This window comes from Aspergillus foveolatus (assembly GCF_047715535.1).
Source record: "Aspergillus foveolatus strain CBS 279.81 unplaced genomic scaffold BDW70scaffold_31, whole genome shotgun sequence".
In the NCBI taxonomy this organism is placed as follows: domain Eukaryota; kingdom Fungi; phylum Ascomycota; class Eurotiomycetes; order Eurotiales; family Aspergillaceae; genus Aspergillus; species Aspergillus foveolatus.
In genome coordinates, this window is record NW_027396095.1 from 92176 (window position 1) to 115152 (window position 22977).

At 50.5% G+C, this 22977-nt stretch overlaps 7 protein-coding genes across 7 annotated transcripts; 5 read left to right on the forward strand and 2 right to left on the reverse strand.

Moving 5' to 3' along the window:
- The first annotated feature begins 77 nt into the window (after positions 1–77).
- Positions 78–1060, forward strand: BDW70DRAFT_138025 (mitochondrial 54S ribosomal protein bL19m). The gene is made up of 3 exons (XM_073737148.1): positions 78–290; positions 347–728; positions 808–1060. Exons 1-3 carry the CDS (start codon positions 101–103, stop codon positions 911–913), a joined length of 678 nt encoding a protein of 225 aa, XP_073595050.1. The 5' UTR covers positions 78–100; the 3' UTR covers positions 914–1060.
- A 959-nt stretch (positions 1061–2019) lies between these two features.
- On the forward strand, positions 2020–7075 carry BDW70DRAFT_138026 (putative ABC transporter). Its single transcript, XM_073737149.1, has 3 exons — positions 2020–2064; positions 2126–2612; positions 2666–7075. The coding sequence occupies exons 2-3, from the start codon at positions 2355–2357 to the stop codon at positions 6938–6940; spliced, it is 4533 nt and encodes a 1510-aa protein (XP_073595051.1). The 5' UTR covers positions 2020–2064; positions 2126–2354; the 3' UTR covers positions 6941–7075.
- Positions 7076–7932: 857 nt separating this feature from the next.
- On the reverse strand, positions 7933–9262 carry BDW70DRAFT_138027 (uncharacterized protein). The gene is made up of 2 exons (XM_073737150.1): positions 9154–9262; positions 7933–9080 (listed from the first exon to the last, which is right to left on the reverse strand). The coding sequence occupies exon 2, from the start codon at positions 8686–8688 to the stop codon at positions 8374–8376; it is 315 nt and encodes a 104-aa protein (XP_073595052.1). The 5' UTR covers positions 8689–9080; positions 9154–9262; the 3' UTR covers positions 7933–8373.
- An 803-nt stretch (positions 9263–10065) lies between these two features.
- On the forward strand, positions 10066–15431 carry BDW70DRAFT_68960 (putative ABC transporter). Its single transcript, XM_073744595.1, has 5 exons — positions 10066–10893; positions 10940–13642; positions 13690–15011; positions 15074–15220; positions 15324–15431. Exons 1-4 carry the CDS (start codon positions 10530–10532, stop codon positions 15101–15103), a joined length of 4419 nt encoding a protein of 1472 aa, XP_073595053.1. The 5' UTR covers positions 10066–10529; the 3' UTR covers positions 15104–15220; positions 15324–15431.
- Positions 15432–15941: 510 nt separating this feature from the next.
- Positions 15942–18157, forward strand: BDW70DRAFT_151014 (putative MFS allantoate transporter; the record flags this gene model as incomplete). The annotated part of the gene is made up of 11 exons (XM_073739241.1): positions 15942–16211; positions 16266–16379; positions 16426–16463; positions 16516–16546; positions 16586–16863; positions 16912–17129; positions 17195–17283; positions 17340–17580; positions 17673–17766; positions 17853–18050; positions 18139–18157. The coding sequence occupies 11 exons, from the start codon at positions 15942–15944 to the stop codon at positions 18155–18157; spliced, it is 1590 nt and encodes a 529-aa protein (XP_073595054.1).
- A 486-nt stretch (positions 18158–18643) lies between these two features.
- On the reverse strand, positions 18644–19409 carry BDW70DRAFT_68983 (uncharacterized protein). The gene is made up of 3 exons (XM_073744596.1): positions 18931–19409; positions 18782–18870; positions 18644–18733 (listed from the first exon to the last, which is right to left on the reverse strand). The coding sequence occupies exons 1-3, from the start codon at positions 19144–19146 to the stop codon at positions 18694–18696; spliced, it is 345 nt and encodes a 114-aa protein (XP_073595055.1). The 5' UTR covers positions 19147–19409; the 3' UTR covers positions 18644–18693.
- A 1638-nt stretch (positions 19410–21047) lies between these two features.
- On the forward strand, positions 21048–22782 carry BDW70DRAFT_69050 (aromatic alcohol reductase). Its single transcript, XM_073744598.1, has 4 exons — positions 21048–21354; positions 21436–21720; positions 21773–22099; positions 22155–22782. Exons 1-4 carry the CDS (start codon positions 21268–21270, stop codon positions 22533–22535), a joined length of 1080 nt encoding a protein of 359 aa, XP_073595056.1. The 5' UTR covers positions 21048–21267; the 3' UTR covers positions 22536–22782.
- Positions 22783–22977: the final 195 nt, after the last annotated feature.

Genomic DNA, 22977 nt, shown 5'->3' on the forward strand with positions numbered 1-22977 from the left:
AGACAGGCAACTGAGGTCTTGGCACAAATTTGGTTCCGCCTTCCAGACAATTGTTCTTCGCCGACTACGGAGTTATCCTTCGACTTATCCATCCTGCAGCATGGCAAGCTTCTCACAATTGACCCGGCAGCTGGGCTGCCTAAGGTCATCGGCAAAAGTTCAGCAACCGGTAACCTCTCAAATTAGGACGCTTACCACGACGTATACGCCAAAGCCAGCGCCGGTGCCTTTCCCTGAAAAGCTTCCGAAGCAATTCCTCTCTCAAATACCCGCTCGATTCCAACCTCACGGTATATAAAATTGTCTCAAACCTTGGAATTACCATGTTTGTCTGACACTTGTGCAGAGCCCAAGAAAATAAAAGTCCATCCTCCCCCGCCATCGGCTCGCGACGTGTGCAAGGATCCCATTGCGACAGTAAGGGATGCCCAGTTGGCAATTCTTGATCCCACCGGAGAACGCAAAGCGCTTTTTGACTACCGACGGAATCCTCGAAGTGTAAAGGTCGGTGATATTGTGCGAGTGACGTTCAAAAACGGCGATCCATTTTCTGGTGTTTGTTTGAGCATCAAACTCCAGGGCGTCGACACCTCATGTTTGTTACGAAATGAACTCACCAGAGTCGGTGTCGAGATGTCAATTAAGGTGTTCAGTCCGAATGTGGAGAGCGTTGAGATTGTCCAGAGAGCGGAGAAGAGGAAGAGACGGGCGCGCTTGTATTACATGAGGTGCGTATTCCTGATATCACCTAGCCCGAATGGTTCTCAACTACTCCTCTACGAGAACATAGACTGACACTTCTTTCAGGCACCCTAAGCACGATATGCGCAGCGTCGAGAACATTGTTTCGAACTACCTCCGCCAGAAGTCCGCGGTGACAGGGCAAAGAACCTCGCAAGGAAGGAAGCGGTGATATCGCATTTACTGTTGAACTTCCTGACTTGCCCTTGTATTACTACCAGCACATGTACATTGAACTTTGGAATATGATGACAACTTTTTTTTCAATACTCTTTTCGACGCTGCCAGTTCTATAAAGGCTGGCAGTGGTGACTATGGCCTTTGACATTCGCAGATCCCCGTCGCGGATATTATTGCAAGGCTATTAAAGACGACTGGCAATTTTTCATTAATAGTTTCCCTTGTGGAGCATTTAGGTCGAGGTGCCCTAAGATTTACGAGCTCCCCTCCCCTGCGACGGCCGGTAAATGGCCCTATTCCTCTAGTAGATGATGTATAGGCATATGTAGTCTAGCGTGGACTACCCCACGTGCCGGCCGAGTTCCCTGCAAGGCTGGCATTCTCCTCCTATGCTTCACATGCGGACTCTCATCGCGCTTCGGAACGAGGATTTTGGACGGCAGACCTTTCCCCGCAACTGCCAACAAGCGTCGTCTATTCCCGCCGACGCCGCACAGCAGCACGTCTCGCACGGTAATATCGGGCAGTCTGATTCATTAGGCTTGCTGGTCGGATTCTCATTTCACAATGACGTCTCGAACTGACCGATCGCTAAACAGAGAACGGGTTCCCAGTTAACCGATGCTCGGCGCCTAGCCACAATGACCGTGCCAATGCTTGGCCGCTACAGTTCCGAGAGAGATTCAACTGATGTCCATTGAATTTGTTGGCCGATCTGAAATGGAAAACCCGCTAAACGCCATCCTTTGGGAGGCGGATTCTAGCGCGATACGCATCCAAATAGTCCTGGCTTAGGACAGTAAAGACAGGGGTGTTCTTTTGACGCCACCAGTCCGAGGACAAGGCACTGGCGGCGGTTTGTCTTGCTCGGCAGAAACGCGTTAGCCTAGTGACTATGGTCATTTAAAGTAAAATCCCTTTCCCTGTCTCTGGCAGTTCTCGCGTGGCGTTTTGACAGCCGCAGGGAACCACCACGTTTCTAGCCTCGAGTCCCCGAAGCCCCAAGTTTGCTGAGGAGATGACCCGCTTTTTCCGGCAGACGTGGACTCTGACAGTCAAAAACCTACTGGTCGTCCTTGTTCGCCCTCTACTCTCGACCGTGTTTCGAGCATTGATTTTGCCTGTGCTCTTTGTGGCATTCATGTCTGTACTTCCAAGCCCGCTCCATGGAATAGCTTGAGATGCATGTCTGACGTCAATGCAGATCGTATGCGCGCAATCTTTTTATTGAACCAGCAACATATGGAATCGGCGAACCGAGCCGTGTCCAGTCGTTTTCTGATGCGTTGAAATCCGTTGGGGCCGGAAGAAACAGGTTGATTTTTGTTGACAACGGCTTTGTTGGTGGTCCAATCGAGCAAGTGATCAACGAGGTCGCGCAGCCGGCGAGAACTAGCCAGTATGAAGTTCACGTTCTTTCCGACGAGACTGAGATGCGGGAGTTGTGTCGAACATCGCTTCGTGGTATGTCCAGATGCATAGCGGCGGCTGTGTTCTACTCGTCTCCAACAGAAGGCCCGGCAGAGGCGTGGAACTACACCATAAGGACGGATTCAGTGTTGGGTAAAGGTATTGATGTAGAGAGCTCCAACAATGACCAGCAAGTATACCTTCTTCCGTTCCAGCGATCCATTGACTGGGCGATCGCACGAACCAATTCATCGTTCGACGCCGATAGCCTCCCTGAAGAGGTAATGTCACCTAGATTTTGTTTTGATCGTGGCCTTCTACTAACCAGTTTTAGACCCTGGAGTATCCATATACATCCCTGAATGAAGAGGGACGCAAGGATCGAATCCGGACCCGGTATATGGGAGCCATTATCGACGTTATCGCCGTTGCTGTATTTATTGGCATGGTTGGCGTGACGTACCAGCTTACAGGTTTGATCGCCATGGAAAGGGAGTTGGGAATGAGTCAGCTTATAGACTGTATGATGCCGGATTCGTCATCTTGGATGTCTCAAGCGGCCCGATTTTGCGCTGCTCATCTTGCCTTGGATTTTGTTTACGGCCCCGGCTGGATAATTATGGGGGCCATTCTGAAAGCTGGTGTATACAGCAAAACATCGGCTGGAATAACGGTGGTATATCACATTCTGTCTGGTCTCGCCTTGTCATCTTTCTCCATCTTCGGGGCTTCTTTCTTCAAGAAAGCGCAGCTCAGCGGTATATCTGTCGTCCTTGCCTGCCTTCTCCTAGGCGTGGTAGCCCAGATGGCGCCAGCAAAAAGTAACGGCCCGGTTGCCATTCTTGGTCTCCTATTCCCTTCCATGAACTATGTTTACTTCTCGATATTCGTGGCTCGGTGGGAAAGGGAGAACTCCGCTGCAATACTAACGGAATCCGCGCCCAACAACCCGTGGAGCCTCCCTGGCGTTGTTTTGTGGGTGCTGTTGATTCTTCAGATTATTATCTACCCAATGCTGGCCGCCGTTGTGGAACGGATGCTATACGGTACTGCTTCGAAGAATCGACATGTTTCTAGTTCTGGGACTTCTGCTGCGTTAAGCATTCGCAATCTTAACAAGATATACCAGCCGGGATGGTACTATCGGACAATAGGACCATTGTTCGGTAGCAACCGCCAGACTGTGCATGCAGTCAACAATCTCTCCGTCGACGTCAACAAGGGTCAGATAATGGTCTTGCTTGGTGCCAATGGCTCGGGGAAATCCACCACACTGGATGCCATTTCCGGATTAACCAAGTTGTCGTCTGGCGATATCAACATCAATTATGGTACAGAAGAACCGGGGTTCGGTCTCTGCCCGCAGAAGAACGTGCTTTGGGACAATCTAACTGTCAAGGAACACGTGAAGATTTTCAACAGACTAAAGTCCACCGGGAAAGTTGATACAGATGAACAGATTATGCATCTTCTAAGAGACTGCGATCTTCAGAAAAAGGTCAAAGCACGCTCAAAAACACTTTCTGGAGGACAGAAGAGAAAAGTGCAACTAGCTATGATGTTTACTGGTGGCTCTTCAATCTGTTGTGTCGACGAGGTCTCTTCTGGCCTCGATCCAATATCGCGAAGGAAGATATGGGATATCTTATTGGCAGAAAGGGGCTCCAGAACAATAATCTTGACGACGCATTTTCTCGATGAAGCGGACTTGCTTGCTGATCATATTGCCATTCTGTCCAAAGGTGTCCTGAAGGCTAAAGGATCTAGCGTTGAGTTGAAAAACCAACTAGGTTCCGGATATCGCATTCATGTCCTCAATGTCCCTGGATCCGAAAGAGCTGTTCAAAAACGGTTTGGCAGCATACACAAGGAGGTCCACTTTGACGAAACTGTTTACACAGTTCAAAACTCTGCTGAAGCTGCTCAGTTTGTCTCCGAACTGGAACAGGAGGGCATGATGGAGTATCGTGTCAGCGGGCCTACTATTGAAGATGTTTTTCTAAGGGTCGCGAGCGAACTGGATTTCGAGCCCTCAAGAGGCCGTGTTCGAGAAGGCGAGCAAGCAGCGGAGCATCCCTCTGAAGCTGATGATGAGAATAGTGAGCATCGCCCGCTCCATCTTATGACTGGCCGTCGTATCGGCATAACTCTCCAGGCATGGTACTTGGTTCGCAAAAGAATGACTATCCTCCGCCGGAACCCTCTTCCTTATCTTGCGGCATTTTTGATTCCTGTGATCGCAGCAGGCCTCGTGACTTTGTTTCTCCACGGGGTTGCGAAGCCAGGATGTTCGGGAGAGGATTCCTACCGAACACCTGAATCTACCATCGCAGATCAATGGGATAACTTGCTCCTAGTGATTGGCCCATCAGACAAAGTGCAGCCAGAACTTCTAGAGAGCTTCGTGGTCTCAATGAGTGACCAATCAGACGCCGGCCAACCAACTAGCAATGCGTCCCAGTTCTATACTGTGGACGACTACCCAGACTTTAGCGATTACATAAAAGCCAATTATTCCAAGGTGACTCCAGGCGGAGTTTACCTTGGGGACTCTTTGTGGCAACCGACCATTGCTTGGAAAGGAGATAATGGCAATTTCCCTCTTGCTGCGCTTACGCAGAACGTGCTAGACCGGTTCGTAACAGGGATGTCCATTAACATCGGCTTCGATTTCTTCGATATACCTTCAACGCCGGATTTCTACAATACTTTACAGCTTGTTGTATACTTTGGGCTTGCCATGTCAGTTTATCCAGCTTTCTTCGCACTATACCCAACCGTTGAGCGGCTGAGGAATGTCCGGGCACTCCATTTCAGCAACGGGGTTAGGGCACTATCGTTGTGGCTGGCATATATATCCTTCGACTTTTGCCTTGTGGTTGCATCCAGCGTTTTGGCAGTCATCATTTTCAGAGCCGTGACTGATATCTGGTACCATATTGAATATCTCTTTGCCGTTTTTTTCCTCTACGGCCTATGTGGTACGTTATGTGCTTACCTGGTGTCACTCTTTACGAAATCGCAACTCGCAGCGTTTGCTTTCGCCGCCGGTTTTCAGTGCGTCATGTTTCTCATCTATCTCATCGCGTATATGTGCGTCCTGACCTACGCATCAACGGACAAGATTGACTCGTACATTGACATAACGCACTACACTATCGCGATCGTTTCTCCATCTGGAAACCTGCTCAGAGCCTTGTTCGTTTCCTTGAACGTGTTTTCTATACTCTGTCGAGGCTCTGAAGGTCGAGAGATAGCCTCCTATCCTGGAGAGATTGGTCTCTACGGAGGGCCCATTCTTTATCTCATTCTTCAGTCAATCTTCCTCTTTGTTCTTCTTGTATGGATTGAAGGCGGCTCACCTCTACTTTCCTGGTTACGGCCTAAATCTAGGCAACGCGACGTTGAGGAGAAAGAACTCATGGACGGCGATATCGCGGAGGAAATTACCCGTGTGTCCAGTTCGAAAGATAATCTCCGTCTGCTACATGTCACTAAGGCATTCAAGAAGTTTATAGCTGTGGAAGACGTCACGTTCGGTGTCGGGGCAGGAGAAGTCTTCGCCCTTCTCGGACCCAATGGAGCAGGAAAAACGACGACCATCTCCCTCATCCGTGGCGATATACAGCCTACACGTAACGAGGGGGAAATATTCGTCGAAAATATCTCTGTCCTGAAACAGCGCGCTGTTGCCCGGTCTCGCCTCGGCGTTTGCCCACAATTTGACGCGATGGACCAAATGACTGTCCTCGAGCACCTCGTCTTCTACGCCCGTATTAGGGGGGTGCCAGATATAACCCACAATGTCAATGAAGTAATCAATGCTGTCGGGCTCGAACATTTTAGGCATCGCATGGCGGCAAAGCTTTCCGGCGGAAACAAACGCAAGCTATCCCTAGGCATCGCGCTGATGGGAAATCCTTCAGTTCTGCTTCTGGATGAGCCATCCTCCGGCATGGACGCCGCCTCAAAGCGTGTGATGTGGAAGACACTAACGGCCGTTGCGCCTGGGCGCTCCATAGTTCTCACAACACATTCAATGGAGGAAGCAGATGCTCTGGCCCACCGCGCCGGTATCATGGCTAGACGTATGCTGGCCCTGGGAACAACAGATGCCCTTCGTTTGAAATATGGAAATATGTACCATGTGCATATGGTCCACACAAAAGCACCACATACTAGCGATGAAGACATGGAGAAGATCCGCGGCTGGGTGACCGATAACTTTCCGGGCGCCGTGATCGAGCAGAAAACATACCACGGACAGCTCCGTTTCAGCGTCCCCGCGGGCATCTCCCCCGAGAAAGAAAGAGATGCTCACAACGACGACAGTAAGGGCTCATCTTACCGTGATCTTCGGTCAGCTGATGAGGTCCACTCTGTCTCGCTGCGTTCTGATGTCTCAACTCCCGTCGGGTTAGGACCAAACGCGGAAACGGGGCCTGAAAACTTCAGAGCCAGAAGTGGTGTCAGCAAGGTCTTTTCTCGACTCGAACAGAATAAGGCCGCGTTGGGTGTGGAGCATTACTCTGTCAGCCAAACGACACTCGATCAGGTTTTCTTGACAATTGTCGGGAAGCATCATATTAGCGAGCAGGATTCTGGCTAATTGTCTACTTTCGAAGAGCTGTGTCGCGTTGTCGCTTTCTCTTTGGAAAGCTCGTTTTGTTAGCGTTTTTGTAAATATGGCATCTAGTATATATCTGACCATCTCAATCGTAATCACTTGGATTTAGACGCGTACGACGTCCGGCATAATGGGCCAATTTTTTATAACTGTGGCTCCTCGTTCCATCTTATAATTATGCCGACTTTGTAGAAATAGAACGCACCGCATTCGCTATTAGATATTGGGATTCGCACGTTTCTATCAGCTTGTATAGCCATGAGTTGATAGAAGGTCTTTTATTCAGATATCAGTAAGGTCTTTGTCCCTTTGTCTGCATCATGAGTAAGCATCTTTGCTCCTAATAGACACGGCCAGAGCACCATTCGTGGAGTCCACTCAACTATTCCTGCAGCCGAGCGCGCTTTCCATGGTCAAGTTTGCCAACCTAGATGAACTGGTCTATAGTCTGAGGGCTGTGCATTCCTGGCTACTGCCATCTTATGGTCTTCCATCACAACTCAAGAGCGATATCTGCTAAACCTTAAGGACAGTCATCTTGCTTGATAATCTATATTATGCCAGCTTCAAACATACATCAGCTCTGTTCCAATGCCCTACATTCAAGGGACGCTCCGATATGGTTCGAAAAATGCTATCACTCGGTGTGGATTCGAACACCACACCGAGATCTGGTGATGTCCGCTTCCATAGAAACACAACGGTATTGGATTCTTGGGATCTGGAATCCTTGCCACTAATAGACTACTACTGACTACTACACAGGGACGCACGGACGCTGCAAGGCCTTTACTTGAGGCCAGGGCAGATATAATGGTAAAGATCACTTCTCGCAAATAGCGCGTTGATTATTGCCTCAAAGGAGGGGAATAAGCGGCTTATTGAGATAAGACTGAGTGCTGTCTGGGTGGATGTAAACCGCAGAGATCCAGATAGGAATGCCACATTGCATGTGAGAATGGACGTCAGATTATGTCGCTCAGTTGCAGCAAGGACGGAGATGCTGATACCAAGGGTATGGAAACCCGCCACCGCGCACTGACAGCTGCTTTTTGGGATCACCACGAGAGCATCGTGCGTATGCTGCTTGACGCTGGTGCAACGGTGGAATCCTCCCCCCAGTGGCTAAACTGGAAATCGGGCGAGCCCACTTTTCTACGCTGCTACGCGTGGGCGTCACCAGATGATGAGAATACTGGCCGAGTATGGAACAGATTTTGATAAGGGGATACATGTCAGTTCCTGCACGTATTCTGCACGTTTAGCTCAATTTGGTTGCGCAGTTGAAAATTATGGAAGCAGCGGAGTTCAGAGACGACACTGCGCCTGGGTGCCGATGTTTTAGCCGGGGTCATCGGGATGCTCTTGCGCTCCATCAAACGGCTTCTACAAGACAAGAGCAGACCAATCTATATTCATTTGCTGATCAAACCTACGTCGACTTCCAGCGTGGCTGATTGGGGGCATGCGCTCACTGCTGCGGCACTTGTCGGACATGCGAACATCGTCGGATTGTTCTGGATCAAGGCGAAGGTATCGATGGCCTCAGAGCCCGAAGGAGATAGAATCGGCAGCTTCAATCTGCACAAAGTGGACGGCGTGGTCAAGTGATTAAGCCGTTGCGACGAAGGGGCGCAAAAGCGTAGTTGCCAAGCAGCATCTGGCAGAGCGACCTGATGATGGGGTGGGCGCCAGAGGCCCCGTTCGAGACATTCCCTATGACTGCTCATAAAAGCATTTGTAATCCGACTGTTTGGTGATGCGGTAGCAAGTCCAAATCTGATCCATAACCACTTGATATCCAATGAGAAAAAGGGGGGAGGGGAGAAGACCACCCTCTAGAGGCAAGCGGATTCCAAGTATCCCCAAGCCCGGCGTCGACCCATCGTTTTAGATGCAGGCTGGTGGAGTGGTAGAGTCGACTGAGTGAACGTCGATCTCTTCTGGAACTACTATCCTTCTCAGTAATTTGTTGTGAAGGGCATTGAAGAGCACGACCGGAGGAAACGGGCGAATCGTTGATAAGGCGTTCTACGCCCTTTCGTCCTACCGCCCAACGCCCGACGCCCTATGACCGGCTGCCCGTCCCTAGACACCGTACAGTATAGCGGTCGAGCGAGGCCTGGATACTCGGTGAGTCAGGTCCAGGTCATCTGGGGGACTGTAGCATCACAGAAAACGAGAGAATGGCCTACCCGCCAATCAATGGAGAAGAGCAGAAGAAATTCTGATCTTGACCATAGCCGGTCTCGCTATACGAGAATGGCAAACACCAGAGCTATGTGCGATGCATGGATGTATGTAATCTGGCTTGTATACATCGAAAATCTAAGAGCATCGCCAGATTCGATAGATAACGCTCGTCAGGCGTCCGTGGAAGTCCTGGTCATGCGGTGAGAGTAGGCTACTGCAGTACTCCAAGTCCACGTTTTCGTGGCATACGAGTCGTGGCTGCAGGGAAACCGTGAGTGGCTGGAAAGATACATAAGAGCCGGAATTTGCTTCTTGCTTCGAGTAAGAAACAGAAGAAAAGCAAAAAAGGTTACTGTGAAGTACATCGATATTTGTCGCGTAGACCTTATGTGTTCCCTCAGCAGAAAGCCAATTGGGCACTTTCCGAGATTCTTCCGGGGAGTTTCTCTCTAGTCTCCATCCATCTCCATCCTTCCTCCACACTGCACCAACCAATCTCTATCTTCTGGCTCATAGAGTACTATACTCCGTATCAATTTCAACTACTGAATATGATGATTTCATCTTGGAATACGGACCTCTATTTGTTTTGATGGAATGGATGCTCAGCTGCTTGGCGTTCATCGCCCTTCAAACTCTTCGAGTCATTCAGAGCCATGGCGTCGAAGGCCCAGCCGGCTGTCGGCAACTGCCGACTCTCTAAGACTAATGCGTGTGGTCCTCCAGTGAGTAATACGACGTTGTCTTCCTGTGCCTTGGCGTGCGAAAAATTCTAATTGTTCTTGCCGGAAGCGGTCCCCGATGTCTTAAACAAGATCGGTTGAGTGATATGTGTGATAGGCTGTACGCGGCCGCGAAATGAAATGACTGCATAGTCCAGACGATGCCTGAGCGATTCAACACATCCAACTCATGCGGTCCCTTCGCTGCGTCCGTGCCCAGTTTGAAACCGCCTAATAAGCTACTCTTTTAGCCTCGACCCCAAACCAGACTAGAATCCCATGTGGGGTAGATAGGTGCCTGGCCCTGCCTGCCATGGGGCCTGGAGGCTGGAGCAGGGTGCCTTCGCATTCGCGTTTTCGTGGTCACCCGCCTCGGGCCCTCACTCAGAGTCAGGCTTCTCCCCGACTCGGCGACTATGGCCGTCGCTCGCTTAGGTGCGTACGTACTAGAAATCTATAGCCACCGCTGTTAAGGGCCCTGCTTGCCGTGCTTCTTCCCGGTGGGGAAGGGGAGACCACTTATCTCCGGCTAGCTTCTGAATTTCTTTGTCGTGATAATTTCTCCGTTATTCTGTTTCTTTCTCTTTCCACCTCCCTCCCAAGCTTGTGCTAACACAAGAAGAGTGTTGGAAGAGCACTCGTGCACTGCCAGGGTCATGGATGAGAAGCAGGGGACCTCTACCGGTTCAGACGCGGACACTCTTAATTCAAGCTACGAGCAGAGTCGGGAATGGATCCGACATAGCAACCCCCAGGGTGTTGTTTCTCACGACTCAGGCGTCAACGTGGAGAGGGCCGAGCAGGAATTTGCTGAACTGAACAGGGAGTTTTCCAACATCTCTTACCAGGTTCAGCGGCTCTCCAAGCATGCATCTAGGAACTCAAAAACTGAAATCCACGGCAAGGATGTTGAGCGGTCTGCCAGCTCGACAGATTCTGTAGAGCACTGGGATCTTGAGGCCGCTCTCCGGGGGAACCAGGCGGCCGAGGTAGAAGCTGGGATCAAGAGCAAGCACATTGGTAAGCTCACAGCAGCGGCAGCTCTAGTTCTATACTAACAGTACAGGTGTTATCTGGGACAATCTCACTGTTCGTGGGATCGGCGGATCCAAAAGCTTCATCAAGACCTTCCCTGACGCCATCGTGGATTTCATCAATGTACCCGGTTTGATCATGGACTGGACAGGCCACAGCAACAAGGGAAAAGAGTTTGAGATTCTCAAGGACTTCCGCGGGGTGTTACGCCCCGGCGAGATGGTGCTCGTTCTGGGTCGTCCAGGCTCTGGCTGTACCACTTTCCTCAAATCGATCACGAATCAACGCTTTGGCTACACTGGGGTGGATGGCGAGGTTCTGTACGGCCCGTTCGATCATAAAACCTTCTCCAAAAGGTTTCGCGGCGAAGCCGTCTACAATCAAGAGGATGATGTTCATCAGCCAACCCTGACCGTCAAGCAAACACTTGGTTTCGCGTTAGATACAAAGACCCCTGGCAAGCGGCCACTGGGTGTGTCCAAGGAAGAATTCAAAGACAAAGTGATTCGCATGCTGCTCAAAATGTTCAACATCGAACACACTGCAAATACCGTCGTAGGAAATCAATTCATTCGAGGTGTTTCTGGCGGAGAGAAACGTCGCGTCAGTATCGCAGAGATGATGATCACTTCAGCCTCTGTTTTAGCATGGGATAATTCCACGCGCGGCCTTGACGCGTCGACTGCTCTTGATTTCGCCAAGTCGCTGCGAATAATGACCAATATCTACAAAACTACGACCTTTGTCTCGTTGTATCAGGCTTCGGAGAGTATATACAAGCAATTTGATAAGGTCCTGGTTATTGACAGCGGTAGACAAGTCTTCTTTGGCCCTGCTAGCGAAGCACGAGCGTACTTTGAGGGTCTTGGGTTCAAAGAAAAGCCTCGCCAAACCACTCCCGACTACCTCACGTCGTGTACGGATCCATTTGAAAGGGAGTACAAAGAGGGACGGGACCCTTCTAATGTTCCATCTACGCCTGAGGCACTCGCAGCGGCCTTTGATAACTCTATCTACAGCCAGAACCTTGCCACGGAAATGAACGAGTACCGCCAGAAAATACAGCATGAGAAGCAGGTCTACGAAGATTTCGAGATTGCCAACCAAGAAGCAAAGCGTAAATTCACTTCCAAGTCATCAGTCTACCTCATCCCATACTACCTGCAAGTCTGGGCTCTGATGCGGCGCCAGTTCCTCATCAAATGGCAAGACAAGTTTGCCCTCAATGTCTCCTGGATTACTTCCACCGGTGTGGCGATTATCCTCGGAACCGTTTGGCTAGATCTTCCCAAAACCAGTGCCGGCGCGTTTACCAGGGGTGGTCTTCTTTTTACCAGCTTCCTTTTCAACGGCTTCCAAGCATTTTCCGAGCTTGCTTCGACTATGATGGGTCGGGCCCTCGTGAACAAGCATCGGCAATTTACCTTTTACAGACCAAGCGCACTGTTCATTGCTCAAATAATCGTTGATGCCACATTCGCGATCGCCAGGATCCTCGTTTTCAGCGTCATAGTCTACTTCATGTGTGGCCTTGTCAGGGATGCAGGGGCATTCTTCACTTTTGTGCTGCTCATTTTTACGGGCTATATCAACATGACTGTCATCTTCAGGACCATCGGTTGCCTGTCGCCTGCTTTCGATCATGCAATGAACTTTGTATCCGTCTTGATTACTTTGTTTATACTAACGTCTGGATACCTTGTTCAGTGGCCTAATGCGCAGGTTTGGCTACGATGGTTTTACTACATCAACCCCTTCGGGCTCGGATTTGCTAGCTTGATGGTCAACGAATTTAAAAGCCTCAATATGACCTGTACCAGCGAGTCCCTCATCCCAAATGGTGATGGATACACCGATATGAGCCACCAAGTGTGTACGCTTGCTGGAGGTGAAGCAGGTTCTCCAATAATTCCTGGACAGAGCTATTTATCGACCACATTCAACTATAACAGAGAGGATCTCTGGAGGAACTTTGGCATCATGGTGGCCCTCATCGTTGCTTTCTTGGGGATGAATCTGTACTTCGGTGAAGTTGTTAGGTTTAACGCTGGCGGCAAGACAGTCACCTTCTATCAGAAGGAAAATGCTGAGCGGAAGAAACTGAACAAAGCACTGGACGAAAAGCGCGCTGCTAGACAGTCGAACGACCTTGGTGGCCCTGGAGCCGATACACTGCTGACCTCGAAGCCAGTCCTAACATGGGAAGATGTATGCTATGACGTTCCTGTGCCGTCCGGCACTCGACGACTGCTGCACAACATCTACGGTTACGTGCAGCCTGGTAAACTGACGGCCTTGATGGGCGCATCCGGAGCGGGGAAGACGACCCTGCTTGACGTTCTCGCCGCTCGAAAGAACATTGGCGTTATTTCTGGCGACATTCTGGTAGACGGTGCCAAGCCTGGTACATCGTTCCAACGAGGCACTTCCTATGCAGAGCAAATGGATGTTCATGAGCCTATGCAGACGGTGCGTGAGGCACTGCGTTTCTCAGCCGACCTTCGTCAATCGTATGACGTCCCGCAGCCGGAAAAATATGCGTATGTGGAAGAGATTATCTCTCTGCTGGAGCTGGAGAATCTTGCAGATGCAGTGATTGGCACGCCTGAGACTGGCCTGTCTGTCGAGGAGAGGAAGCGTGTCACTATCGGTGTTGAGCTGGCAGCGAAGCCGGAAATGCTGCTGTTCTTGGATGAGCCTACTTCTGGTCTGGACAGCCAATCTGCGTTCAATAGTAAGTTGACAATGACCATGCTCTTGACTTATAGTTAACCGGGCTAGTTGTTCGATTCCTCCGCAAGCTCGCTGCCGCGGGACAGGCTATTCTATGTACTATCCACCAGCCGAACTCTGCTCTTTTCGAGAACTTTGACCGGTTGCTATTGCTGAAGAGTGGAGGCGAGTGTGTGTACTTTGGCGATATTGGAGAAGATTCAAGTACACTACTCGCTTACTTCCGGCGTAACGGTGCAGAGTGTCCTCCTGATGCGAACCCTGCTGAGTGGATGCTTGACGCCATTGGCGCCGGTTCGACTCGCCATCTTGGAAACTGTGACTGGGTTGAGTTCTGGAGAGCGTCACCGGAGAGGGAGCGGGTCAAACAAGAGATCGCTGAAATAAAGAGTCGACGCGCTGAGGAGGCTAGACAGAATCAAGCAACGATGCCGGTTGAGAGGGAATACGCAACTCCACTTTGGCACCAGATCAAGACTGTTTGTAAGCGGACGAATATCGTCTTCTGGCGCTCTCACAAGTATGGATTCACTCGGCTCTTTACCCACTTCAACATTTCTCTGATCACCGGTCTTGCGTTCCTGCAACTCGACGACTCCCGGGCTTCGCTGCAGTACCGCATCTTCGTCCTGTTCAACGTCACAGTTATCCCAATCATCATCATCCAGATGGTCGAGCCTCGATACGAGATGTCGCGTTTAGTCTTCTATCGAGAAGCCGCGTCAAAGACATACAAGGACTTCGCCTTTGCCGCGTCTATGGTCGTTGCCGAAATCCCGTACTGCATCATGTGCGGGATTATCTTCTTTGTCTTCCTTTACTATATCCCCGGCTTTCAAAGCGCCTCCGACCGGGCGGGCTACCAGTTCTTCATGGTCATGATCACGCAATTGTTCGCCGTGACATTGGGTCAAATGATTCAAGCCCTTACTCCCAACAGCATGATCGCATCCCAGTGCAACCCGCCACTCATGATCTTGTTCAGTTTATTCTGCGGCGTCATGATTCCGAAACCTCAGATGCCGAAGTTCTGGCGAGTCTGGTTCTACGAACTCGACCCGTTCACGCGCATCATCAGCGGGATGGTCACGACGGAACTGCACGAGCGCCCTGTTGTCTGTACCCCTGGCGAGTACAACCGGTTCCAGGCTCCCGCCGGCCAGACTTGCGGCGAGTACATGCAGTCATTCTTCGACCGAGGTGGGATCGGGTACCTGGCCAACAATGCGACTCAGAATTGCGAGTACTGTGCTTATCGAGTTGGAGACGAATATTACCAGGCCTTTGAGATGAGCTTTGACCACCGGTGGAGGGACCTGGGCATTTATGCGGCTTTTGTCGGGTCTAACCTGATAATTTTGTTCATGGCTGTAAGACTTTCTGATTTCAGGCTCTCCCTTCTGGTGATTGGCTTAGGTACTAACGCTGGCAGGCTCGCTATTTGAACTTTAACCGGCGGTAAGACAGATTGGAGCTGTGAGATGGCTGGAACCATGCGGTGTGGAGGTGTAATCGCAAAAGCCGTTTAGCAGAAGTGGATAGAATAAAAGTCTGTTAACATATACCTACCTAATCCATAGTACGCATCCTCTTTTCATGTAACCCCGGATTCTCCCCGCAAATGAGAGTGGAGGTTTGGGAACCCCCACGCTCTCCCCCCACACCATTACTGACCATTGCAGGTCTTTGCCGTTTCCTCATCCTTTGTTCATCCTCACCTCCTCATTCTGCTGCTCTTCGACTGTTTTCCCACCTATCATTCCTTTTTCCTTCCCAATGTGCTCGGCGTACGTCCGACATCGCCTGATCCTCACGTACAGTTCTGACTCGGTCTCTGTCCTCGGACTACCGTCAGAGCTGCAGAGACTGGTTGGCTACTAATGATATACCCGCGCAGATATGCCGAGTGCAAGCTTCGAGCACCGTCACGCCGTCAAAGCGGCGTGCATGGGGTATAGCTGGTGGTCCCCGCAATCCGTCCTATTCCGCTGCGGATAGCCAGTGGATCTCTCACTCAGGGCTTCCCTAATCTTGACGTATGGCGGAATAACCCCGAGTAATCCAGCTTTCTACCAACACACACGCTCTGATTACCTGATTGATATAAGCGGGGAAGTCTGTTGGAGAAGGGACAGAGTAATCGACTAATCGCTGTGATGTCCGAAACCATGCTCGCGTCTATTCCCGGATCCAGCGACAGTATATAAAATGCGCCGCTCCACGCTGCTCCACCTCTGCCTGCCCCGTCTTCGTCTCTAGTACTCTGGCTTATATTGAGAGAACGAGCCCAGGAGAGAAAGATGGCCATAACATCTCGTTTCCCGTCGCACGGCGGCTCGGACATTACGAAGGATAACAACGCAGCCACCACAAATCACGCCGAAGAAGTTCCGACAAAGCCAGTATTCACAGGCGGGAAAGACGGTGATGTTGCTCAGGCCTTGTTCAGCAGCCCGGAAGAGCTTCATGAAGAGGTTGACCCGGCCGAGGCACGAAGGGTGCTCTGGAAGATCGATTTGATGATTCTGCCGTACTTGGCGGTTTGTTATGCATTCTTCTATATTGACAAGGTACGCCTCTCCCTTTCCCAGTCTCATCATGTTGGCACTAACTTTGCTGGGCAGACTACGCTCAGCTACGCGGCCATCTTTGGGATCAACGAGGACCTGAACCTTCATGGAACGCAATATAGCTGGCTTAGTAGTATTTTCTACTTTGGTTTCTTGGCTTGGGCATTGGTATGTGCGAGAAGATACAGAAACGATCAGATACTGATCCTAACAGCCTACTAATCTCATGCTGCAACGGTTTCCAATTGGTACGTGGATCTGATAAGTTTTGCTATCTTCTGGCCACAGACCTAATTCTGCCCAGGAAAGTATCTTGGCATCAATATCTTCATGTGGTAAGAGCTCCATTCACACCCATCAGTTCGGACACCCAGCTAAGAATCAGGGGCGTTTTTCTCATGATCCAAGCGGCATGCCATAACTTCACCACTCTCGCCGTCCTCCGAGCTCTAGGTGGTGCCGCCGAAGCCTGTGCAGACCCTGCATTCATGCTAATCACGAGCATGTGGTACACACGGCGCGAACAGCCTGTGCGTATGGGACTGTGGTATACAGCCAACGGCTTTGGCATTGCTCTCGGCGGTCTGTTGGGTTACGGGATCGGTAATATTAAGGGTGCGCTTCCGTCGTGGAAGTACGAGTTCATCGTGATGTATGTCTTCTTCCTGAAGTAAGCATATGTTGGCGCTGATAAGGGTAGCGGCGCTCTTTGCTCAGCCTGGGGCATTGTCATGTTCATTTTCCTCCCCGACTCCCCTGTCAATGCGCCGGGCTTGACACAAAGAGAACGTCGGATTGCCGTTGAACGACTGCGGGAAAACCAAACCGGTATCGAGAACAAGCATCTAAAGCCACGGCAGGTCCTCGAGGCGTTCACCGACTACAAGATGTACTTCTTCTTCGTGCTGGGCTGTGTCTGTACGTCGCTATAATTCCACCGATTAACCGCGTACAGATTGACAGACATTGACATCCGCATTCAGGCAACATTCCCAACGGCGGTATCTCCAACTTCGGAACAATCATTATCAAGGGCTTCGGATTCTCGACTCTCGTTACGACTCTGATGCAGGTACGTCCGTCCTCGACATACCCCATCAAACCACCCAAACGAACTGACATGTGAAGATTCCCTACGGCGTCCTAATCGCGCTCTCAATCCTAGCCTGCGTATACCTGAACGACCGCTTCGAGAACCGCCGATGCATCTTCATTTTGCTATTCCTGATCCCCAATCTGGCGGGAGCGTTCGGGCTGCGCTTCGTTCCCGAGAGCGAACAAGTCGGCCGGCTGATCTGCTATTATCTCACAGGCCCCTATAATGCGGCTTTTGTGTTGATTCTTAGTATGCAGATCGCTAACACTGCCGGTATGTCTGGTCGATGCCCTCACCTCAGCCCTGCAGGGTGTAATTTGAGATATGAAGGATGCTAATCGCTGCTGGATGATGTGGGTTAACAGGGCATACAAAGAAAGTTGTCACAAACGCAGTCCTTTTCCTGGGTTACTGCACGGGGAATATTGCGGGGCCGTTCTTTTACAAAGAGAGTCAAAAGTAGATGCTCTTTGCTTTCCTTCTTTTTCCCTTCTTCCCTTCACTCCTTTATCAACAAGATACTAATGATCTCATTCGATGACTAGACCAACCTACTCACTCGGCATATGGTCCATGATCGTTTCGCACCTCATCGAAGCTGTTTTAATCAGTACACTGGGCTTGCTTCTCCGCTGGGAGAACAAGAAGCGCGATCGGATCCAGAGCCAGATGGAGGGTGGCTTGGAGGGACGGGACCTTGGAGCCACGGCTTTCTTGGATTTGACGGATCGTGAGAACCTGAAGTATGTCCTTTCCACCTCCCACGTGTGTTTTTGTTTGTCTGGTTAGCTTTGCTGTATGCCATGACGTGATTAACAAAGAGTTGTCTAGTTTCCGATACATATATTAGAGCAAATAGATATGTGTGGATTCTGAAGCCGGGTTATATCCTGGAACTGAGGGGAATTGGGACGGGACAGTTTGTCTTGTTTACTACATCCGCAAAGTGATTTTGGCTAAGTACAATAGGATGAGTTATCGAGGTGAATATGAGCAGGTGTAATGAATGAATTGGTCATTGGATCTCTGAAGGTTGTGTATCATCCGCAATAGAGGGATATATAACACACGATGAAGGCCACTGGAAGCATCAGCTCAAGCTCAACGCTGTTCCAAGGACTAATGTTGCTCAAAATCACCCGTCATGACATATACAGTAGAAAACTATGTCGCTGTAGCACCGAGTCTCAGCCAGGCTCTGAGCTCGCACCCCTCAGCCGACAGTATGCCTTGCCCGCAAATATGTACCTAGAGCCCGTTGAGTTGTGCCTGGACCCTGGCGGTTGAGCCCGTGTCACGTCGGGATGTGGGAATACTGGCAAAGCGAGCTGGTGATCGCTTGCACTTCAGAGGAGCAGGGGCACGAATCCCCAAGTCCTGGGTCTATTAAAGGACCCTGGGATACATGTACCTACTGTTTTGAATGCTGCATTGCCGTGAGAGAGTGATCAGAAGCTGACTTCGCTGTTTTCACCTAACAAATGTATCTAGTTGTCCACTCGTAGCAGTTTTTAGGAAACTGGCACGGCTGTGTCGAAAGAAGTTGGTGTGATCAATAACCATCTAAGAGGCCGGTCAATATAGCCCCACGCTGTTGTCTCGAGCTAAATGGCCCTCACTTGCCTGTCCCAGAAAGCAACAACTCAACAAGTTTCCCGTCGTGAAAGTTTCAATAAGACTGTTGGCATTCACCTCTCTTCTCCTGCAAATTCCTATTGATGGTAAGAAAGCGACCTTGCGAGGGACCCATCGCTCTCGCAACCAGTTAATAACTAGAATGAAGCACTCGCAAAGCGAACGGAGTCGGCTTCTGGAGATGGCTCGTGAAGAGTGCACCATTGATACTGATTAATGGACAAAATCCCAGTGTGATTCCGTGCTTGAACGCCGCTACCCGACTTGAATCACCTATCGCAGTAGACAGTTGTATAAACCGAGATATAAACCACTCCGCAGTCAAATACCTATTTTGCTTAAGGTGTGGGTTCACAGCTTTATACCGAAAATAATGTCTCATTCAAGTCTCGTTCCGAAGAATGTTGAGACATGCCATACGGTACATGTATGTTTTTATCGATGTACACTCGCTCCCGAGCGGGTGAACGGGATGCCGTTTGGCGAGACTGAGGGGCCCAGGGATATTTCAATCGGTTCCATAACCAAACGTTCTTGAACTACTAACCTCGAAGTTGTCGACGGTAATCAGCTACATCAAAGTTCCGGACCAAATCGCACGGTATTGCACCCATCAACGAGCCAATCGACGATATGGAACTGTTATTCTTCGGACCCCTGGTCACCTTGTCTGAAGCAGGATCTGCGTGAATCTGTAATATTTTATCGCCGGAGTGTCTGCTGTCAACCCCATGTTCCAGTCAATTTCGGAGTGGACTCCGCAGAGAGACTATTGGTTGTCGCATTCCAAAGCGATGCAAACGCCGTGTTTTACGAGCACCGCTGTCGCGTTGCAGGCCGGCGCGCTATTACATTTGTTTCAATGCGGAGGAATCATCAGGCGATGGCAAATTTCCAGTCTTTGCCGGCGGCCGGTCCGTACAAGCCGAATTCGACAACACTTTGGCCGGCCAGGAGCGGGCCTTAGCGCCGGGTTGCACGCATTTGCGGATGACGCTCTTGGAAGTTCTTACTGAACCGCAAATCCCATGGCAACGCCACCATTAATGGCGAGGGTACGCAGGCGGGCTGTTGGGATTATCTGGCATTTGCCGAGCAGCGATAACCAGTCGCAATAAAGGAAACAATGCCCCTTGGTTTTGCTGGGGTATCGTATCGCAGCGACTTGCAACGAGTTGCATCGCGTTAACAACCCAAAATTCTTGCTTGTAGCTTGTGTTCCTTGCGTTCCTGCGTATCCCTAACAACGCGTCGGCAATCTAAATGTATAGACGACTCCGCAATTCGACCCCGGATCAGCTCGAAATTGGCAACTCCATAACTGCGGGGAGTGGGCTGCTGATCTGGTGAAAGACTCGAGGCTTGAAAGTTGGGCTTTGACAGACCGCTTGAGCCTGTAAAGGCACGAGTAGGGCACGAGTAGGACCCGACCTGGCGTGAAACAACAGCAGTCTAGCAATTTACACCAGAAATGCGCACCATGGTAAAGAAAGCCGGCAATCATGGCCAGAGTGGGCTTCCCATGCCAATGGCGTCACTGGCTGTCTCGAATGCGGGATGTCGATGGATGCTCGAAATTTGGGTACCCCGCCTTAGACTGTAAGTCCCACGCGGTGATGCCTGGTAAGAGGTGAGAGGTTGAGGAGCGAGATCCAAAGATGGACTAGGGAAAGAGAGGGTCAGCGTGGGTGAACCCCGACAGTCTGAGAGTGTCAGGCCCCATGACGTAAGGTATGCAAGCACTACTACTTAGCAGTCCTGGCAGCCTCGCAGTCCAGCACTGCCATTGGGTTTCAGCCCCCGACCAGGCCGGCCCGCGGCGATCTCTTGCAAACTCTGCACCGTCGTAAAACCGCTGATAGCATGACTTGGCTGTGAGCTTCATCGTCTCCTGATCGAACGCTTCAGAATTGCCTACTTTGTAAGATTCTGCAGTATGCCTACGGAGGCCTCTGCACCGTGGCCTGTTTCATGGCCACACTCATTCGCGGAGGGCGTCATCTCTCGTAGGAGCTTAACATCCACTCGACCCACTGGCAGACCACTTGTGATAGCAGAAAGAGTGGGTATCCAAGTGGCCATCCTCGGTGGGACGGTGCCCTTTATAACGTCGACGCTTCCCTGGTAGTTGATTAATCCTTGATTCAGCTCTTGATCACGGAAAACATCATTGTGAAAGAACCCGCCGGCGAGCCCGATTTCAACCCTCCCCTCGCCGCCTGCGTTCCCTCCCAGCACTTTCTTTCTTTCGCACTCTCCGCTAAACAGCTGCTCGTTCCGCTAATCTAATCTACCGATTTGTTGCCGCTTTGGGAGATCATCATTATGTCACGAACAACCGTTCTGCTCATCGGAGCTGCGGGTGAGACCGGAGGTTCCATCGCAGCCGGACTGCTCGAGCACCCGACTTTTGTAGGTCATCACCGTTCGCTATGCTATTGCTGCGAGCAAGAAAAAAAAATTACAGCGTTTCTGACTTTCACCGCCATCCAGGAAATCCACGCCCTTATTCGACCCCGCTCTGCTCAGAAACCAGCCGTTCTCGCCCTGCAAGAGAAGGGCGTACACATCCGTAAATGTGATCTGAAATCGTCCGAGGAGGAGCTTGAAAAGGCGCTCTCCGATATCGATGTCGTCATCAGTTGTGTTGGATCGGCTGAGCAGCAGGATCAAATCCCCATCGCCAACGCAGCGAAGAAAGCCGGTGTCAAGCGATTCATTCCCTGTGGTTTCATCACGGTGGCACCACCGGGTGGGATCATGTGGCTCAGGGACGAGGTAATTTGGTGTGCCGTCGTGTTTTGCCAACAGTTTCTGACAATGCCCACAGAAAGAAGCCGTTTACAACCATATCAAGCAGCTCCACCTTCCCTACACCATCATCGATGTTGGTTGGTGGTACCAACTTGCGTACCCCCGACTCGAGTCCGGAAAACTCGACTATGCCATGACCACGTCGAACAACGAAATCGTTGGCGATGGCAACACGCCCTTGGCCTTGACAGATTTGAGAGATATTGGTCGCTATGTTGCTAGAATCATCACGGACGACCGTACATTGAACAAGATGGTCTTTGCATACAACACCGTTCTCACACAAAACGAGATCTTCGGCCTTCTGGAAGAGATCAGTGGTGAGCAGATTACCCGAAACTACGTAAGTTCAACCCGCTCTGAATACCTCTTCAGTCACGTCCTGACCCCGAAATCAGATTTCTGAGGAGTTGGTTCAAAATCGAGTTCTTGCCGCTCGTCAATCAAGTGAAACCTATCCTTTCGATCCCGTCAAGTTCATCCCTCGGTACCTTGCCGAGTACCAGCTCTCATGGGGCATCCGCGGCGACAACAACCCGGAATATGCCAAGTACCTGGGTTACCTGTTGGCCAAGGATCTGTACCCTGATTTCCAGCCCATAGACTTCAAAGACTATCTTATCGAAGTCTTCCAGGGAACAGCGAAGGGAATCTACACAGACCGCACCATCTCCAAGGCACAACAGCGCATGTTCCCACGAAGCGAGTCGACCGATTCGTTGCAGGGCCGATTTTTCCCAAGAACCGAATCCAGCGACTCTCTTTATATGTCACGATAGACGCACGTCCGTCGCAAATGCAGGAACATTTCACGAATATTACGAGGCGTGCCAGCAGGTCTCAGTACTTTGTTTTTCAGCATAGAACAATTTCCTTTCCAAGGTTTCTTGGTACTTGTTTTTCATTTGGCTATCCGTCTCTAGATTGCGGCGTTTGGACATCACACGAGGTCTATTGTATCAGAGATCTTTTATATACCTGTGGTATTGCTTCATTTCTTTGGTCATAGATATATGCAATAGGGATCAGACAAATCCCTTTTTCACTTATTCGTTGGTCTTTAATTTCACGAATTACATTACCTCTGAATGCTTCAAAGTGTCCTCAAGCGTGAGATGGCCCCGGACGGGCACAGGGTGTACAGAATCTCCTAAATAGGAAGTTGCTTGTTATGGACTGGGGACCCCAACGCTCACCACTTTCAGGCCTCTTATCTCCCCT

Coding starts and splice junctions, on each gene's coding strand:
- BDW70DRAFT_138025 (XM_073737148.1), top strand. CDS start 101: ATGGCAAGCTTCTCACAATTGACCCGGCAGCTGGGCTGCCTAAGGTCA. Junction 291..346: donor CGCTCGATTCCAACCTCACG/GTATATAAAATT, acceptor ACACTTGTGCAG/AGCCCAAGAAAATAAAAGTC. Junction 729..807: donor GCGCGCTTGTATTACATGAG/GTGCGTATTCCT, acceptor CACTTCTTTCAG/GCACCCTAAGCACGATATGC.
- BDW70DRAFT_138026 (XM_073737149.1), top strand. CDS start 2,355: ATGCGGGAGTTGTGTCGAACATCGCTTCGTGGTATGTCCAGATGCATA. Junction 2,613..2,665: donor CCGATAGCCTCCCTGAAGAG/GTAATGTCACCT, acceptor AACCAGTTTTAG/ACCCTGGAGTATCCATATAC.
- BDW70DRAFT_138027 (XM_073737150.1), bottom strand. CDS start 8,688: ATGAGCAGTCATAGGGAATGTCTCGAACGGGGCCTCTGGCGCCCACCC.
- BDW70DRAFT_68960 (XM_073744595.1), top strand. CDS start 10,530: ATGGATGAGAAGCAGGGGACCTCTACCGGTTCAGACGCGGACACTCTT. Junction 10,894..10,939: donor GATCAAGAGCAAGCACATTG/GTAAGCTCACAG, acceptor CTAACAGTACAG/GTGTTATCTGGGACAATCTC. Junction 13,643..13,689: donor CAGCCAATCTGCGTTCAATA/GTAAGTTGACAA, acceptor TAACCGGGCTAG/TTGTTCGATTCCTCCGCAAG.
- BDW70DRAFT_68983 (XM_073744596.1), bottom strand. CDS start 19,146: ATGGTGCACTCTTCACGAGCCATCTCCAGAAGCCGACTCCGTTCGCTT. Junction 18,871..18,930: donor GTTGTTGCTTTCTGGGACAG/GCAAGTGAGGGC, acceptor CCGGCCTCTTAG/ATGGTTATTGATCACACCAA. Junction 18,734..18,781: donor CAACTAGATACATTTGTTAG/GTGAAAACAGCG, acceptor ACGGCAATGCAG/CATTCAAAACAGTAGGTACA.
- BDW70DRAFT_69050 (XM_073744598.1), top strand. CDS start 21,268: ATGTCACGAACAACCGTTCTGCTCATCGGAGCTGCGGGTGAGACCGGA. Junction 21,355..21,435: donor TGCTCGAGCACCCGACTTTT/GTAGGTCATCAC, acceptor ACCGCCATCCAG/GAAATCCACGCCCTTATTCG. Junction 22,100..22,154: donor AGCAGATTACCCGAAACTAC/GTAAGTTCAACC, acceptor CCCCGAAATCAG/ATTTCTGAGGAGTTGGTTCA.